The sequence below is a fragment of the Amblyraja radiata genome, chromosome 22, assembly GCF_010909765.2.
Source record: "Amblyraja radiata isolate CabotCenter1 chromosome 22, sAmbRad1.1.pri, whole genome shotgun sequence".
In the NCBI taxonomy this organism is placed as follows: domain Eukaryota; kingdom Metazoa; phylum Chordata; class Chondrichthyes; order Rajiformes; family Rajidae; genus Amblyraja; species Amblyraja radiata.
Genome location: NC_045977.1, coordinates 8880963 through 8900702, shown reverse-complemented (window position 1 = coordinate 8900702; position 19740 = coordinate 8880963). Strand labels below are relative to the sequence as shown.

At 42.9% G+C, this 19740-nt stretch overlaps 1 protein-coding gene across 1 annotated transcript in view; it reads left to right on the top strand.

Annotated features, from left to right (window-relative positions):
* The window catches only part of wdr90 (WD repeat domain 90), a 146663-nt gene extending 132663 nt beyond the window's left edge, over positions 1-14000 (top strand). The window contains exons 35-44 of the mRNA XM_033040329.1: positions 1009-1177; positions 1252-1363; positions 1572-1743; positions 3282-3404; positions 3632-3812; positions 3947-4077; positions 4774-4917; positions 9287-9412; positions 9745-9829; positions 13500-14000. Coding sequence (XP_032896220.1) covers positions 1009-1177; positions 1252-1363; positions 1572-1743; positions 3282-3404; positions 3632-3812; positions 3947-4077; positions 4774-4917; positions 9287-9412; positions 9745-9829; positions 13500-13687 — 1431 coding nt within the window. The 3' untranslated portion in view covers positions 13688-14000. The remainder of the gene's footprint in view (positions 1-1008; positions 1178-1251; positions 1364-1571; positions 1744-3281; positions 3405-3631; positions 3813-3946; positions 4078-4773; positions 4918-9286; positions 9413-9744; positions 9830-13499) is intronic.
* Positions 14001-19740: the final 5740 nt, after the last annotated feature.

The window sequence follows — 19740 nt, the reverse complement described above, 5'->3', positions numbered from 1 at the left end:
AAGGAGACTTTGAGCACATGGTCGATTTGTTTTCTTCTCCGCATCTGCTGACATTTTTTCCCCAAGACAGAACTTAAATGGTCATAGAGTCATAGAGTGTGGAAACAGGCCCTTCAGCCCAACTTGCCCACACCTGGCCAACAATGTCCCAGCTACACTAGTCCCACTTGCCTGCGCTTGGTCCATATCCCTCCAAACCTGTCCTATCTACCTGTACCTGTCTAGCTGTCTCTTAAATGACAGAATATTCCCAGCCCCAACTACCTCCTCTGGCAGCTTGTTTCATACACCCACCACCCTTGGTGTGAAAAAGTTACCCCTCGGATTCCTATTAAATCTTTCCCCCTTCACCTTGAACCCATGTCCTCTGGTCCTTGATTCCCCTACTCTGGGCAAAAGACTCTGTACATCTACCCAATCTATTCCTTTCATGATTTTGTATACCTCTATAAGATCCCCATCATCCTCCTGCGTTCCATAGAATAAAGACCCAGCCTACTCAACCTCTCCATATAGCTCACGCAACAGCATGGGTCATCATCTTCATCCAGTCTTGCTCTTGATTGCACTTTGCATTTAAAATATTTTGTTGTAATTCAATTTACTCAGATTACAACCAAGTCTTAATTGTTTTAAGGGTCCCAATCCGAAACATAACCTAAGCATGTTCTCCAGATATGCTGCCTGACCCGCTCAGTTACTCCAGCACTTTGGCCTAATTGTAATATTTCAGTTGAATATATTACTGAATAGTGTGTTTTCTGCAAGTCTTCGTAAATCGTGTCCACTTTTTCAACACGGGGTCACATGTAAAAGGAAAGGCATTTTGATGTGTTTTGATGCTGCTTTGTAACCGATGCCTGTAAAGCTTAGACTTAGCTTATTGGTTTTCATTCCATTATGCCTAACTTTCTTTCCCTTATCCCCATCTTATCTCATTTGAGTAGGAAATATTTTCACCTTGGTTTAATATTTCTAAATGTTATTTGTAATTTTCTTTTGTGACAGGTTCACAGGGTCTCAATCCCAGATGAAGTGAATGCTGGGGAGCTTACTGCATTATGCTACAATGGTGATTCAGTTCTTTACACTGCGACCAACACAGGGAAGATCTGTGCATGGGACACGCAGCACAATAGATGTTTCATGACTTGGGATGCAGACGAAGGGGAGATTGGTATGTGATGTTACAATAAGGCCCAGCACTTGTAGTGTGGCGGTGTTATTGATTCTACTGGATTTATTTTCTAGGAATTGTGCAATGTCGAGGTTATCGCTTGATGAGTGGCAGCAACACAAAGAAAATCCGGCTGTGGGCAGTTGCTGCAGTGCAGGAAATGAGATGTGAAGAAACAGGAGCAAGGTGATACTGCTTAACTGAACCTTCATTAGTGTGGACATTTTAATTTATACATAGAAGAAGAAATTGCATAACAGTAGGAAAGATTAAAGCCTGTAAATTTCGGTCTGCTGGTTAATATGAAATAGAGATGTGATTTCTAGCTTGAAACATTACTGTGGTCTACAACAACTACTTGCATCTGTGCTGAAAGTTATGATTTTTCTTTCAGATCAAATTCGGTGCTTCTAGAACATGAAATGATTCTGGATGGCACTGTGGTTAGTGCAGTCTTCGATGATATAATGGACATGGGAATCGTGGGAACCACAGCGGGAACACTGTGGTATATAAATTGGGCTGAAAATACCAGCATCCGTCTGATCAGTGGCCACAGAAACAAGGCAAGGTCATTTCCCAATTGTTCTATACTGAGATTAGTTACAGGTTGGAAAAATAATAACAATCAAATGTGGAACAATGGGAAAATAAGGGCGCACTGAGTGACCTGCTTATTTCTGCTTGGAACTTGAAGGATAGCCATGGGCTCTCCTACAGAGGAAAGTTCATCATGAGTTTGCATTGGTGACAGAAAAGGCTGATTCTCTGAACAGCAGAAAGGGGAGTAGAATTTGCTAGACTGTGGCATAAAATCTATCTATATAATATTAAAACTCTGTGGCTGGCTGGCTGTGTGTGTTTCTGACTTGTGGCTGCCAGCCTTTGATTCGTTGCTACGCCAACGTCAGACCCAGAAACGCCGAGTTTTTTTCCATTTCGGTAGAGATTTCACTTTTCATTCCAAGTATCCACTCCTCATTAAATTTCGTCGTGTTTATGTACACATTTTTAATAAAATCCTTCTCCCCCCCCCCCCCATTCACTCATTTTGTCGCCTCCTGCTGGCCAGCGACCATAACGGCTGCTGGCGCCCGCATTTCGCTTCAAAGACGCCATTTAAAAACAGCCGCACTGCTGATTCCTGAACCGCTTGAGTTGGAGGACCACGTCTCCCGTGGGGGCTACGGGTAGGTAATGGCTGCGTTGTGGGAGCAGACCCAACGGGTCTGCACTTGGTCTAGTATAATATTAAAACTCTGTGGCTGGCTGTGTGTGTCTGTGTGTTTCTGCCTGACTTGTGGGTGCCAGCCTTTGATTCGTTGCTACGCCAACACCAGACCCAGAAACGCCGAAATGTTTTCCATTTCGGTAGAGATTTCACTTTTCATTCCAAGTATCCACTCCTCATTAAATTTTGTCGTCTTTATGTACACATTTTTAATAAAATCCTTCTCCCCCCCACTCACTCATTTTGTCGCCTCCTGCTGGCCAGCGACCATAACGGCTGCTGGCGCCAACCTCTAGCCTCAAAGACGCCATTTAAAAAAAGCCGCACTGCTGACTGCTGGAATCTTATGTTCGGGAACGGTTGAGTTGGAGGACCACATCTCCCGTGGGGGCTACGGGTAGGGAACGGCTGTGTTGGGGGAGCAGACCCAACGGGTCTGCACTTGGTCTAGTAATCTTTAAAAGTCTGATCGTTGAATATTGTGAAAGAATGGATAAATCTTCATCTTTGACTTACAGAAATTCAGAGGAAAAAAATAAACAAAATATTTTTGTACAGCTGCCATTTGACCTTGATCATCTTCATTAGTCCAAAAGTGAAATTCACAGCACTCCAAAATAAAGAAACCCAATGAAGCCAGCTGCTTTTAAATAAAATATACCATGATACTTTACAGTGCAGAAATTAATATCCTGTATTTCTATTTGTAATGAATCATGTTTTTTTGTCAAATTCAGTGCATACTGTTTGCCTGAAAAAATGGGGTATCAGTATTTGTGGCAGTGGAATGTGATTGTTTGGTACTCATTGAATATAAATAAGCTGGAAATTATTGAGCACTTTGATCAGTTTATTTTTCTTTCCGTCATTCAGGTTAACCAGGTCATTTTTAGTCCAGATGAAAGCCGCTTTGCCACATGTGCAGAGGATGGCAGCTTAAGGGTGTGGGTCATGAACGGCACTGAGCTGGTTGTTCAGTTTCATGTCCTTAACCAGGTATGTTACCAAATGGGAAAAGGACTAGAAATGGGTTGACATGCTGTTTATTCTATTGGAGGGAATTCTTATTAGCATATTATAAAGTCATTATACAACAGTTAAAATTTATTGAGCATATTTTTTATTAGCAGTTGTTTCACTTGCACTGTGGATCCTTGGCATGCTATAGGAAATGGAAAAACGATGGAAGCATTGATACTCAAGTAAATATGTTTTTTCTTCAGAGTTGCTTGTGTATGGCTTGGAGCCCCACAATCAATTCAAGGAAATGTGCTGACAAACAGCAAATAGTTGCAGGATACAGCGATGGTACAATCCGCCTCTTTGGAATCTTGAAAACTGAAATGGAATTGAAGATTCACCCTCACCCTGTGGCAGTCAGTGCTATTACATACTCTATGGATGGTACGATACACTCGGTGTAAATCACACAATATTCACACCACTAATGCATGGCTTCTACCAAGAATGTACAGCAACTATTCTGCCTTTAATGCAAGGTGTTATTAACATTGACAAACTTTTTGTAATTTCCTCAGGTGAGGTCATTATTTCAGGAGGTAAAGATGGCTTGATGGCCGTGAGCAGTCCTCGTACAGGAATTACCATCCGTGTTATCAGTGATCATAAAGGTTCTCCAATTACAACAATCGAATGTACACAGAAAAGAGTAAGATTCACATTCAAAAAAGGTTATGGCATCAAATTTAGAGTGAAATCTAGATCTATTATATATTTAAAATAAAAATTAGTTTCAATTTACAATTGACCCCTCTCTCTCCTACCACTTGCCCTTGGGTACCATTCATCCCTCTTTAAAATCTGTCACCTGTTTTCAAAGAAATTACCCTGTATCTCTTCCCCCCCCCCATCCATTCAAACTACAGCCCACTTCCAATCATCTTATCCTCTCCAGTGCTTGAACATGCTGTAAACTCATTCCTCAAACTCCTCATTGTAATCCCTGCAACCAGATCACAGGTTCCTTTCATATTACCACAACAGCTCTTACTAGAGTCACCAACCTTGTGATTGTGACAAAGGAAGTCTATCATCCCAGAATGTATTTGTTCCACTACTGGCTGCTGTTCCTTCATTTGCAAAGACCTTAAATTCTTGAATTCCCTCTTACTAATCGCTGAACTCTTTTTTGAGCATGCACCTTAACACTGATCTGTGCAACCAGACTTTTAATCATTTACACTAATATCTTGTGTAGCTTTGTTTGCTACAGTAAAAAAGATCTTATATTTTTTCAAGATAATGCCACTATTAAAAAAAATGTTAATATCATGTTACCTTCTGCTGACAGTGGGATGTTGAATTTGAATTAATGATGTTTGATTATTTTCTTTTTTTTTCCAAGTATGATGAATTTGGTCTTGAAGGTGATGAAATGTGGTTAGCGGTCAGTTCTGATCGGCGTGTTAGTATTTGGGCTGCTGACTGGCATAAAGACCAGTGTGAACTCATTGACTGGTTGACATTCCCAGCACCTATTGAACCTCAGGTGAGATTAATTTCTATTTTATTTGTTAGGGAGGTGAATGGACTATGTGTCATATTGTGAAACATCATCTATGTGCTACTGACATTAGCTTACTGACATTGAACAGGTTTATTTCTCTTTTAGCCTAATTGTATTTTGGTAGTTGTTCACTGGAGCCTATCACTGCGTGGATGGGAAAACTGACCCTGTTTAGAAATGTTCCACTTTGATAAATTTATCTTGTTTTATGACAGAATTGTTTGTAGAAAACATGAAGCCCAATGCTATATTTAAGACACAGTGTTAGTCGAAATGGTATAATATTATGATTTAAGAATTTAACGGTATGTGGGATGTTATCTATGAATAAAATATGTAACTGGTTATACTGCTTTTGGTATGTCAGAAATGAGGCAGGATAAAATTAACATTCTCCTGCATATGTGAACTGGAAAAATCATATGTGAACACAGATTGAGCCAAGTTTGCTATTTGTTGGAAACAGGAGGAACAATAATATTTTAGACCTTAAATGTCCCATTGCACTTTACAGTCAAGTAAATTGTTGTCATTATTTTGTGGTAGCAGCTAATTTGAGCACTGCAGAATCCACTGAAGCATGTAGTTTAGATTAGAAATACGGTGTGGAAAATAGGCCCTTCAGCCATCTGAGTCCATGCTGACCATCAGTACACCAGTTCTATGTCCTACACGCCTGGGGCAATTTACAGAAAATAATTAACCTAACTAACAAGCTGATCCAGACAGTCATGGCCAAGCATCATGTGCCGGGCCAAGTGGCAGATCTCATCCTGGACTATTACAACCAGTTCAGCATGAGAGTCTCATCAGGGTCAGTAACATCAGAGTGGCACAGACTGGAGGTTGGGATCATCACAGGCTGTACCATCTCTGTGATCCTTTTTGCCTTGGCGATGAACATGATCGTCAAGTCTGCTGAGCCAGAGTGCCGGGGCCCTCGGACCAAGTCAGGAATGCGCCAACCACCAATCAGAGCCTTCATGGACGACCTGACTGTCACCACTGAGTCAGTGCCAGGAGGCAGGTGGATCCTGCAGGGGTTGGAGAAGCTGATTGGATGGGCAAGGATGAGGTTTAAGCCAGGAAAATCAAGGTCACTCTTGCTGAAGAAGGGCAAAGTCATGGACAGCTTCAGCATCGAAGGGACACCAATCCCAACTGTCTCCAAAAGGACAGTGAAGAGTCTTGGCAAGGTGTTTAACAGCAGCCTGAAGGATACAGCATCTGTCCAGGCAACCTATCAGGAGCTGGAGAGTTGGTTGAGAGCAGTCGGGGCTTGCCGGCAAGTTCAAGTTCGGCATGGTATCCTGCCAAGAATACTCTGGCCACTGCTTGTCTACGAAGTCCCAATATCCATCGTAGAGAGATTGGAGAGGAAAGTCAGCAGCTTTCTCAGAAGGTGGCTGGGACTGCCCAGGAGCCTTAGCAGCATCGCCCTTTACGGAAATATCACCAAGCTCCAGCTGCCCCTGAAGTCCCTGGAGGAGGAGTTCAAGGTGACTCGGGCCAGAGAGGTGATGCTGTACAGGGACTCCAGCGACCCCAAGGTGGCTCAAGCAGGGGTGGAGGTGAAAACTGGGAGGAAGTGGAGAGCCGGCGAAGCCGTGCTGCAAGCAGAGTCCCGGATATGCCACAGAGTCCTGGTGGGAGCAGTGACTCGGGGAAGAGCTGGCCTGGGAATTTTCCCATCAGTTTGACAAGGTCAAGGGGAAAGAGAGGCGTAGGCTGGTCCAGGAGGAAGTGAGGGCAGTGGTGGAGGAGGAGAGGTCTACCAGAGCAGTTGGATTGAGGCAGCAGGGAGCCTGGACAAGGTGGGAGCAGGCCATGGACCGAAAAGTCACATGGACTGAGCTCTGGCAGGCTGAACCACAGCGCATCAAGTTCCTGGTCCAGGCAGTGTATGATGTCCTGCCCAGCCCATCGAACCTCTTCATCTGGGGCAAAGCGGAATCTCCAGATTGCCCGCAATGCTCAGGCAAGGGAACGTTGGAGCAAATCCTGAGCTGTTGCCCAAAGACTCTTGGGCAGGGGCGGTACACATGGCGTCACGACCAGGTTCTTAAACCCATTGCAGAAGCCATCAGCATGGGAATCAGCAGCTGCAGACGAGAACGCCCCACCACCCAGATGATCACCTACGTGAAGGCCGGAGTGCAGCTGCCAAGAACCACAGCAGCCAGGAATCGGTCAGAAATCCTGGCGACTGCGCAGGACTGGCAGCGTTCCGTAGACCTGGTGAAACAGCTGAAGTTCCCACGGCACATTGCCACGACCACCGTGAGGCCAAATATCCTCCTGGTCTCAGAGGCGACCAAAAACATCGTCTTGTTGGAACTGACAGTGCCGTGGGAAGACCGGCTGGAGGAGGCCCACGAGAGGAAGATGGCCAAGTATGATGAGCTGGTCATAGACTGCCGCAAGCAGGGCTGGAAGGCAAGGTGTATGCCCATCGAGGTTGGCTGCAGAGGTTTTGCAGGGCAATCGCTCTACATGGGCATAAACGGAGTGGCGAGGATGAAGGCCATCAAGAACACCACGGGCAGCGGAGAAGGCCTCGAGATGGCTCTGGATCAGGAGAGGAGGTCCATGGGGAGGAGCGAATGCCACCTGAACACAAGTCGTGGTCTGATCAACCACGGCTGGGTCGCCTGGGTGATGGTGTCTGATGTTGAAAGACCCGAAACACCCAATGACCCCAGGTTACATCACTGATGATGTGTTCAGGAGCATCTATAGATGTATTTGTATCAAACAAACCTGTAGGTCTTTGGAATATGGGAAAAGACCGCAGCATCTGCAGTGACCGTGTGGTCACTGTGAGCACATACAAACTCAGCACAGACAGCACCCGAGGCAACGATCTAACCTGGATCTCTGGAGCTGTTAGCAGCTCAATCACTGCACCGCCCTTTTTTTGCAAAACCTTCCATTATTTTATCTAAGCAAAGTAACTTATTTTTTCATGGTTTTAATTGACCAAGCATAGGTCGGAGCTCCCCTATATCTTGTATCCATCTTGACATTAATGGGATGAGTTGTCATGGCAAAATATTGCAGAAAGGTTGACACTCCCAGTAGCAATGTTACAAAATTTTGAGATTTTAAAAATCAAGTCTGCAATTTATCCCATCAGATAAAGCATAAAAATAAGTTTAATTTGACACCTAATTCACTTTCATATCTCAAGTATTTAAAAAGTTATGGCCATTTTCATACTGGGAAATGAGCATCTTGTTCCCTATTGATTTTCTATGGACATAACAAAAAAGCTGTGATCGTGAACAGTCAAAAGCCCATAACTTTCTTAAAAATTAAGAGAACTGAATGAAATTTTCAGTTATCATAGATTGAAGCATTCTGAAACAAATATAAAATTATCTTACTTGGATGACCTGAAATTAAAGCATATAATTAGTTAGTTACCTAATTGTAGCTAATTTCAGACTTCAATTACTAGATCTAAACATCTATCCATTTCTTAATAAATGATTAACATTTTTAAATAGCCTAAATGTCCAAATAATATTCACAAATAATTCACAATAAAACATGATTTTTAAATCTCATTTACATTAATTTATAGACCAAATGGAAGCAATTTAGTGTTCAATTGCTGTAAATTAAAGTCCATTTAAATCAGCTTTCTAGTGGGTTCCTGTGAACGCGCTGGTTTAGAACGTTCACATTGCGGTAGATTTGTGCCCTCAAATGCCGAGAAAAATACTGCGGGATATAATGGGCCCAAAATGAGCTACTCGCAATATTAAACTTTGTATAAAGGGATCTTTAGAAGCCCTTTTTAATGTAAAAATATACAGCCTACCTTCTGCTATTTGCTTTATGAGACCCTGCGGTTGCTGGTGTTCGCGGGTTTAGAGGTTGATTTTTAAACTACTATAACTATTATACGTGGCCTTTAAAACTAATAATAACTTTTGCGACGGGGTCTTCCAGCGATTTTTCGTTAATAATTAACTAGGCTGAACATCTTCGATTTGAACAGCCTAGCGAAAATCGCGTTTTAAACCCGCCCCCTCTAAACGGCGCCAAAATCGCGCACACCCGCAGCGACAGATTTTCAGCGACGCTTCAGGTAGGCTTTGCAACATACCTACTCCCAGCAATACAGTAATGAAGTGTTATATGCTTGGGTCTCTGGAGTGGAGGTTGACTGCAGAAGACTATGGAGCCATTTATGATATATTAGGGGAAAACAAAGTACGTTTTCCTTTGTTAAGAATGAGCAACTCTGGCATTCTGCACACTAAATAAACATTAGAATAAACAATCAGAAGGCATTTCAAATGATCTATTAGAATACATTGTTTGATTTCAATTTTTGTTTCAGATACGTGACAAGAATAGTCTCCCACCGAGTCTGGCTGCCTTCTCTCCTCGTCAGAGTGGCATTGTGGTATACGTGGGATTTGGAGTGAAACCGGAAATTATTTTGTATTGTCTCCATAGCAAACAGGTATAGCCAAAAACAGCTTTATATAACACAGTACTGTGTATTTGTGCTTTGATAATTTGACATAGTGTTCGAGAAAGTAACATTGTTGTTTGGCAGAGCATCGAACTAAAGTACAGTTGCCATGTGAAATTGCACACATTTGGGGAACAGTTCACTAACTATGTTGGATAGTTGCACCTGGTATGGGTGAAACAAACAGGGATGAGAGGGGGGGGGGGGGATGTATTTGAGTACCTGGAGGAACAAATATCAGGTTTACAAAAATGATTCTACCTATATTATTTGTGACATTCTTTGAATAACCTAAACTGCCCCTTTTTTTCTTATCTCAGACAATTAAACAAATAGCTTTACCTCATTGGGCTGCAAGTTTGTGCCTCTCTCCAACAGGACAACTTATTGCTGTGGGGACCTGTGGTAAGAATTATTTTTGTTCTATGATCTGTACCACTAGTTCTTGTAAAAGAAATTCAACCAGAAAAGGCACCAAATATTAATGTGACTCCTGATCACTCAAACACATTGCATGCATTAAAATAATAAATAACGTAACAATATTGGAATGTGAATTTATGCCCGTGGTATTTCATGTTGACGTACCAATAAATCTGTGAGAAATTAACCTGATTAAGTTGTGGGGGAAGAGGGGAAATGTCTATTAAGCTGGTGAACAAGGTTGTTTAGGTGACAAATTCAACATTCCCTTTGTTCTTTCCTGCCCTATCCCTCGCCAAAACTGCTTTTTTTTCCCCCTCACTTCCCTAGTTCTGATGACCAGTCATTGACCAAAATGTTTCTCTGACGAAGGGTCTCTACCCGGAATGTCACCCATTCCTTCTCTTCAGTGATGCTGCCTGTCCTGCTGAGTTACTCCAGCATTTTGTGTGTCTCTCCAATAGATGCAGCTGAGAATTTCCATTTAATATTATAGTATATATGGTATACTAAATAGTGCGGAGGAGGGATTGACAAATTGGGAGTATGAAGATGGAGTTGAAGGGGAAGTGAGTACAGGAAAAGTTACAAAAGACTCCCGAATTAATGGGAAGGAAAGTTCGAGAAGGGATAAGAGAGTAAGGTCAGGCCCATTTGGCAGCGGTGCGAGAGGGGAGGTGAATACTGAGGTCAAAGTGTTGTATAGGAATGCGCGAAGTATAAGAAATAAAATGGACGAGCCTGAGGCTCAGTTAGAAATTGGCAAGTATGATGTTGTGGAAATTACAGAGACATGGCTGCAAGAGGGCCAGGGATGGGAACTGAATATTCAAGGGTATACTTCCTATCGAAAAGACAGACAGGTGGGCAGAGGGGTTGGGGTAGCTCTGTTGGTGAGGAATGAAATTCAGTCCCTTGCAAGGGGTGACATTGAAACAGGAGATGTGGAGTCAGTATGGATAGAACTAAGGAATTGTAACGGTAAAAATACCCTAATGGGACTTATCTCCAGGCCCCCAAACAGTAGCCTGGACATAGGGCGCAAATTGAATCAGGAGTTAAAATTGGCATGTAGTAAAGGTAATGCTACGGTTGTTATGGGAGATTTCAACATGCAGGTAGACTGGGAAAATCAGGTTGGTACTGGACCCCAAGAAAGGGAGTTTGTGGAGTGCCTCCATGATAGCTTCTTAGAGCAGCTTGTATTGGAGCCTACCAGGGAGAAGGCAATTCTGGATTTAGTGTTATGTAATGAACCGGATTTGATAAAGGAACTTGAGGTTAAGGAGCCATTAAGAGGAAAAAAATAGTTAAGACCAAAGTTGGACCCTTGGAGACTGAAAAAGGTGAATTTATTATGGGAAACAAGGAAATGGCAGATGAGTTGAACAGGTACTTTAGATACGTCTTCACTAAGGAGGACACAAACAATCTTCCTGATATAGTAGTGGCCAGAGGATCTGGGGTGATAGAGGAACTGAAGGCAATCCACATTAGGCAGGATATGGTGTTGGGTAGACTGATGGGGGACTGAAGGCTGATAAATCCCCAGGGCCTGATGGTCTGCATCCCAGGGTACTTAAGGAAGTGGCTCTAGAAATCGTGGACGCATTGGTGATCATTTTCCAATGTTCTATAGATTCAGGATCAGTTCCTGTGGATTGGAGGGTAGCTAATGTTATCTCACTTTTTAAGAAAGGCAGGTGAGAGAAAACAGGGAATTATAGACCAGTTAGCCTGACATCGGTGGTGGGGAAGTTGCTGGAGTCAATTTTAAAAGATTAAATAGTGACACATTTGGACAGCACTGACTGGATTGGTCTGAGTCAGCATGGATTTTCGAAGGGGAAATCATGCTAGACTAATCTTGAATATTTTGAGGATGTAACTAGGAAAATGGACAAGGGATGTAGTGTACCTGGACTTTCAGAAAGCATTTGATAAGGTCCCACATAGGAGATTACTGGGCAGAATTAGGGCACATGGTATTGCGGGTAGAGTGCTGACATGGATAGAAAATTGATTGGCAGATAGGAAACAAAGAGCAGGAATTAACGGGTCCCTTTCAGAATGGCAGGCAGTGACTAGTGGGGTACCGCAAGGCTCGGTGCTGGGACCGCAGCTATTTACAATATACATCATTGATTTCAATGAAGGGATTCAAAGTAACATTAGCAAATTCGCAATGACACAAAGCTGGGTGGCAGTGTGAACTGTGAGGAGGATGCTATGAGAATGCAGGGTGACTTGGACAGGTTGGGTGAGTGGGCAGATGCATCGCAATGCAGTTTAATGTGCATAAATGTGAGGTTCATCACTTTGGTAGCAAAACCAGGAAGGCAGATTATTATCCAAATGGTGTTAAGTTGGGAAAAGGGGAAGTACAACGGGATCTGGGGGTCCTGTTCATCAGTCAATGAAAGTAAGCATGCAGGTACAGCAAGCAGTGAAGAAAGCGAATGGCATGTTGGCCTTCATAACAAGAGGAGTTGAGTATAGGAGCAAAGTGGTCCTTCTGCAGTTGTATAGGGCCCTAGTGAGACCACACCTGGAGTATTGTGTGCAGTTTTGGTCCCCTAATTTGAGGATGGGCATTCTTGCTATTGAGGGAGTGCAGTGTAGGTTTACAATGTTAATTCCCGGGCTAGCGGGACTGTCATATGCTGAGAGAATGGAGCGGCTGGGCTTGTATACTCTGGAGTTTAGAAGGATGAGAACAGTTTCAGAATAAGGGGTAAGCCATTTAGAACGAGACGAGGAAATACTTCACACAGAGAGTTGTGAGTCTGTGGAATTCTCTGCCTCAGAGGGCGGTGGAAGCCGGTTCTCTGGATACTTTCAAGAGAGCTAGATAGGGGGAGAAGGCAGGAACGAGTTACTCCTGCACCTATTGTCTATTTATTTCTTTCCTTATGCTTTCAGACATTGTACGATACTTATCAGATGTTCTTCTGTTTAAATTAAATGATTTAGCATAATCTCCCATATCATCACAGAACAAAACATTGATTAACAGCACTGTGTGTAAACATAATTTGCTTACCAATTTGTTTCATTGCCATAAACTAAGCGATTGCAGCTTAATGCCTACATGGAACCTGTTAACACAATTCTCCACCATCACCCAATTTTCTTGTACAGCCCCAACACGCTACTCTCTAGTTTATGGTTTTGAGTGTAACTCTGCCTTTAAATATTCCAAGAAATGGAAGAGCACAAGGACCACATGGTATATTTCTAATTGAAATGCTTAAAATATATCTAGTCATCAGGAATAAGAACCTATCTTCAAAATAAAATGTATTTCTCCCAGATGAGGTCTACAGGTTGTTATAATGCATGGACTAAAACACTGAGCAATATTTTGATTAGTGCAAAAGACTGTTAAAACCTAAATGTGGCATCAAGATTGGTTCACATTTTTGTAATTCCAGTAAACAAATATTGTAAAATATTTTCAATCTGTGAATAGAAAACTTTGGAATATACTTGTTGTGGATTAAATGGTAAATAGAAAGTCAACAGTAGAAGCTTCAAACCAATGAGATCTATGCATTAAGTAAGAATTATTTGAAGCCTAAACTTTATCTTTAACACATTTTATGGCATACGCTGTTCAGATTTCATAGGTTGTATTATTCATGTTTTGCAGAGAGACTTATGAAGATAATTCATTATCCAAATGGAAAATGCCAAGATTTCACTGGGCACAATGATACTGTTCACTTCATTCGATTTGCACCATCTGGAAAATTCCTCCTATCTATTGCATACAATGAGGTGTTGGTCTGGCAGGTTCAAAAAACACCTAGCGATCTCAACAGTATACAATATCTCTAAGGTTGCATTTCAAACAAAGGTCATACTAGCTGTGTGACTGTTTTCATGAATATAGATGCTCAGTGCGATCATATTTTGCATAATGGAGTTTATTTCTGACACCATCGCACATGATTTGTAATGTAAAATATTGATAGTTCAATCATCATTTAATAATGTTGGTGCATTGTACACATGGAGTTTTTATAAATAGTTGCACTGAGATGTTTTTAAATCTGGACAAGGTTTTAGTGCAAGATTTTGTATGTAAACTGATCATTTAATTTTTATTCAAATTATTTTCTACATTAATAAATTTTTTACTCGTCTCCAACTTGAGTGTTAATTGTGAATTCATGATGCTTTTTCTGCTGGTTTTGATTCCATCAAACATTTCACTGAAATATTACCCAGGTTAGGGCAGTCAACACTTGTTCTCATGTTGTTCATCAGGTTGGAGTGCAGAGATGTAAGCTTCATTTTGTACACGTGCTGCTGTCGCCTGTAGATCCTTTTGGAGACGACTGGTTTATCATGCCTCTTTAGTACAACTGAAGAGAAGAGCGTATAGCACGTCATGCTTGGGTCTTATCGTTTCAGACAGAAACAACCACTCATTTTATGGTCTGAAGAAGGGTTTCGCCCCGAAACGTCGCCTATTTCCTTCGCTCCATAGATACTGCTGCACCTGCTGAGTTTCCCCAGCAATTTTGTGTACCTTTGATATTCCAGCATCTGCAGTTCCCTTTTGAACACTCATTTTATGAACGCTTTATAAGTGATGACTATAAGTCTTGAGCACAATTTCAATAGGAAATTCTAAAATATTAATTGTTTCTTAATTCTGAAACAAAGTGGAGAATCACAATCATACACTAGTCAATTGTTTGCATTTTAAAATGGCATATGAAAGATAATTATACAAGTTCATACAGGATCTCTCAAATGTTGATGAACACTTTGTTCCATTTTAGGATGTTCACATGACATGGATGGATTAAAAATAGCAGGTATTGATGCAGCACGCCACAAAATTGGTGCAGAAACATTGTGACACACTGACAAGCAAATGACATTCACATTCTAATTGAATTTGGCCCTCAAGTCCAAGAAGCTGATCTAAGGGCTGCTGATAATTTAAATTAACAACTACAGCAGGTTGGACAATTTTACTTCGGAGTCACGTGAGTGACTACGTGAAGAACCCGTACAGCACGCATGCGCGACATGAGCTTTCACGCAGTGCAACAGCGACGAATGGGAATACAGGCGCTCCCGCTACAAGCTTTAAAAAGACGGACCGTCAGGTAAGTACTTACTCTGAGGTCGTTATTGGAAAACTTTGTTTTGCTTTGTGCTCTCCAGACTGAGAAAAAACTGGAGAAAATGAGCACGGCACGACAAGGGAAAAAGACCGCCCCCCCGTTCAACTCCAACAGAACAGGAGCGTTCCATCAGTGGGGGGCGAGAGGCGGCACCTGGACCGCACACGCTATCACTGATGACTCTGACCAGGAAGACTCTCCACCCAAGAGCGGCAAAGGCAGCCGCCTGAGCCGCTTGGAAAGACTCATGGAGCAAATGCTCCAGCGAGACTTGCTTCGGGAGCTGGAGCAGTCTCGCCAAGGGAGCTCAGGCACTCCCCCAGTGCCTTACAATGCACTGCCCATCGCTTCCCCCTCAGCCAAGGACAGCGTTGGCGACCAGGAGTGGGCTGGTCAGGAACAGGGGTCACTGGCCGAAGATGTCGGGAGTACGCACGGGGTACAGGACCAGGAAGAGCTGCTGGGTGTGGTGATTCGCTATGTGTCTACACCACGAGCAGGGCGGCCGTTGCAGCCAAAATTGGCGGCCAGCATTGACTACCTGTCCTTCAAACCCCTACAAGAACAGGTAGTCAATGAGGCACTAGAACTATATTCGCCTCCGGAGAACTGCATTTCGCTCAACGTCCCGGCCGTCAACAGCCAAATCTGGGGGTACGTTGGGCAGAGTATCCGAAACCAGGAACTGAAATTGCAGCTATTACTTCCTATGCTCGTTCCGTGGATGGGGTGGACATGACCACCAACCAGCAAGACACTCTAGCTCTGCTGTGCAACACCCAATACGAAATAAACAACCTCCGTAAGGAGATAATAAGACCTGCTCTCAACCCCAAATTTGCAGGACTGTGCATAACACCGGCCTCAGAGCCACAGATCCTGCTGTTTGGCAAGGACTTGTCAAAACAAGTAAAAGACCTCGAGGAAGAGTCCAAAGCATTCGGCCTCATGAGGGCATGCCCCGGAACGAGCAGACCCACACAACCCAGACGGCAGTACCCCACCGCGTCCACCAGTCGACGTCAAACCCATGGGACTGGTGAAAGCTCGGGGTCCGCATACCATCCCCGAAAGCCTTTTTTAGGCCAGGGCCCAGAGCGGACCCCATGGAAAATGTGCCACCCCCAACCAGCAGTACATCCAGCAGCACAACGTCGGATGAAGAAACCGAAGAAAGGCACACACCCATAACTATGGAGGTAGTTGGGTCTGGTTCCTACCAGCATATGAAAAGTGGGGGAACTGTACCAACGGGGGAGATTATACCTGTTCATGGAAGCATGGAGGTCTATCACAAATGATAGTTATATACTTAACAGTATTCGTGAATATAAAATAGAATTCATCCAAGAAAACATGCCACCAGTTCAGCATGCACCCCAATGGGTCTTTACCCTCTCAGTCAAAGAAAAACTAGAGGGTCAAGCAGAACTGGTGAGGTTACTCACAAAAGGTATCATTGAGAAATCCAAACGTGAACCTTTGGAATTTGTCTCAAATATATTTACCAAAAACAAAAAAAGATGGTGGATGTCGCATCATCATTGACTTAACCTCACTGAATACCTTTGTTAAGTATATACATTTCAAAATGGAAACATTTGTAACTGCCAAACAACTGATTTCCAAAGGAAACTTTATGGCAAGCATCGATTTAAAAGATGCCTACTATTCAGTACCCATTCAAAAGGATCATCGCAGATACCTGAAATTTACCTGGATGGGGGCAACTATGGCAGTTTAAAGCGTTGCCTAATGCATTAACATCAGCCCCAAGACTATTTACCAAGATATTAAAACCAGCATTGGCAACATTAAGAAAACAGAGACATATTGTCATGGCATATCTTGAAGATATTCTAATAGTAGGCAAAACCATGGAATTGGCTAAATCAGCTGTATTAGCTACCAAACAATTGTTTGAAACCCTGGGATTTGTCTTACATCCAGATAAATCTAAGTTGACGCCGTCCACAACTATGGACTATCTGGGATTCACAATTAACTCAGTCCACATGTCTGTAACATTGCCAAAAGATAAAGCAGCAGAATTGGCACAGACGTGTAACAATTTAATGGTTAGCGATCGACCAACCATTCGACAAGTGGCAAGAGTAATTGGCAAAATAGTAACAACATTTCCAGCTACACAATTTGGACCTCTGCACTATCAAAACCTACAAAGGGCAAAAGTGCAGGCGTTAAAACGACATACAGGTCACTTTGACCGAACCATGAAATGACCCATTGAAGCGATATCAGAGTTACAATGGTGGATAGTGATCATTTGGCATAGTTCCAGCCCTATCATCATCAATAATCCAACGTTAACTATACAAACAGATGCCAGTGCTCAAGGCTGGGGAGCAACTAATACCATATCCAGCACAGGTGGTAGATGGACTAACCTAGAATCATCTTTACTACAGACACTGGGCATAAATTATTTGGAAATGTTGGATGCGTTTTATGGTTTCAAAGCATATTCTACGAATATGCACCACTTGCATGTTCGTTTACATATTGATAATACCACGGTGGTGGCCTATATTAACCATATGGGCGGAATAAAATCGATATCATGTGACAATTTGGTCAACACAATCTGGCAATGGTGTGTCGATAGACATATTTGGCTATCAGCAACTTACCTACCAGGTAAGCTAAATACAGTGGCAGACATCAGGTCACGCAAATTCAATGATAACACCGAATGGATGTTAAATCCCAAAGCATTTGCTAAAATTACAAAGCAATATGGCACACCAGATATCGGTCTCTTTGCATCCAGACTAAATCACCAGGTACCAATGTATGTCGCTTGGGAACCAGACCCTGAGGAAGCAGCGATAAATGCATTCGCGCTGGACTGGGGAAAATATTTATTTTATGCCTTTCCCCCCTTCTGCCTCATCAGTCGGGTACTATGCAAAATACAGATGGACTCTGCTTCAGGTATTTTGATAGTACCCGACTGGCCTACACAGCCATGGTTCCCAGTGGTCCTCGACATGGACATCGAAACCCTAATGACCTTTCCCAGTAGCCCAGACCTATTGACTCACGGTATCAGGCATAAGCCATTCATGCCATGATAAAATTAAACTACTGGGTTGCAGATTATGAAAAGACCACTGCTGGGCCTGGGATTGTCTGACAGGACCATCAACACGATTACAGCGTCCCACCGTATGTCCACAAGAAAACAATACCTATCGAGCATCAGGAAGTGGGAAAGATACTGCTCGAATACTGGAACTACATACTCATATACAACCATAACCAATGTACTGGAGTTCCTGGCAGGCCTTCACCACAATGAAGGACTGAGCTACAGCGCCATCAATACTGCCAGAAGTGCTCTGTCAGCCTACTTAATACAGGCATCAGGACAACAGGCCATAGGGTCTCACCCGCTGGTGATCAAACTCATGAGAGGTATATTCAACTCCAATTCCCCTAGACCTAGGTACACCAAAATCTGGGATGTCAGTGTGGTCCTGACATACCTAAGGGGATGATCACCAGCCAGGTCTCTCACCCTGGAACAGCTAACCCTGAAGACGGTCATGCTGATGGCACTAGTCTCAGCACAGAGTCCAGTCCCTCCACTTACTGCGACTGGGCAACATGGTTATAACACCAGACCGTGTCTCATTCACCATTCAGGAGCTGGTAAAGCAGAGCAGGCCAGGAACATCAGGCCTAGTTATGGATTTCCGGGCATACCCACCTGAACCACGGTTATGTGTCATGACCCACTTACTAAATTACATCAACACAACAAGAGATCCCCGAGGAAGAGAAAAAGCCTTATGGGTCAGCCACAAGAAACCTCATGGTCGGGTGACGAGCCAAACTATCTCAAGATGGCTCAAGCAGGTACTGGAAGCTGCTGGAGTAAATACTGACGTATATACATCTCACTCCACCAGGGCAGCATCCATATCGGCGGCTAAGAGGATGGACGTGCCAATGGACCACATCCTGGCTACAGCGGGGTGGTCCATGGAGAAAACGTTCCAAACGTTCTACAATAAGCCGCTGGCAGAACCTGTATCGTTTGCAGAATGAGTTTTAGAATCTGCAAATATATAATTTAAGCCCGGGGGAGCATTTTTATTTTTGTTATTGTTTAATAAATACCATTATTGTTTTACAAACAGATTCATGGTTGATTACGATAACATACTTCCTCCCTTGAATGACTTCGGCAGCGAGTGAAGTATGAACTGTTACATGGTTTGAAATCACAGAGCTTTAAAATCTTCACGTAGTCACTCACGTGACTCCGAAGTAAAATAGTAAGATTAAACGAGAACTTACCAGTTCGAAGTTTGATCTGTATTTTATGAGGAGTTACGATGAGGGATTACGTGCCCTCCGCTCCCACCCTCAATTATAGAGATCATCTGGTATCTTAGTTCTCCTTTTCTTTACTATGTTTATTTCAATTATTGTGTTTCCTGTGATTCCACAACGCTGCTTTGAAGTATGTCGCGCATGCGTGCTGGACTGGTTCTTCACGTAATCCCTCATCGTAACTCCTCATAAAATACAGATCAAACTTCGAACTGGTAAGTTCTCGTTTAATCTTACTATTATTCAACACAACTTTTCATTTAAATTCCAGTCACATGCAAAACTAGCTCGTTGCTTGTCTGCATTCAGCCCCTTTTGAATATCCTTCCCATTAAACCTAATCCCTGCACTGCTACACCGTGTAAACAGTTGATACCATGATAACAA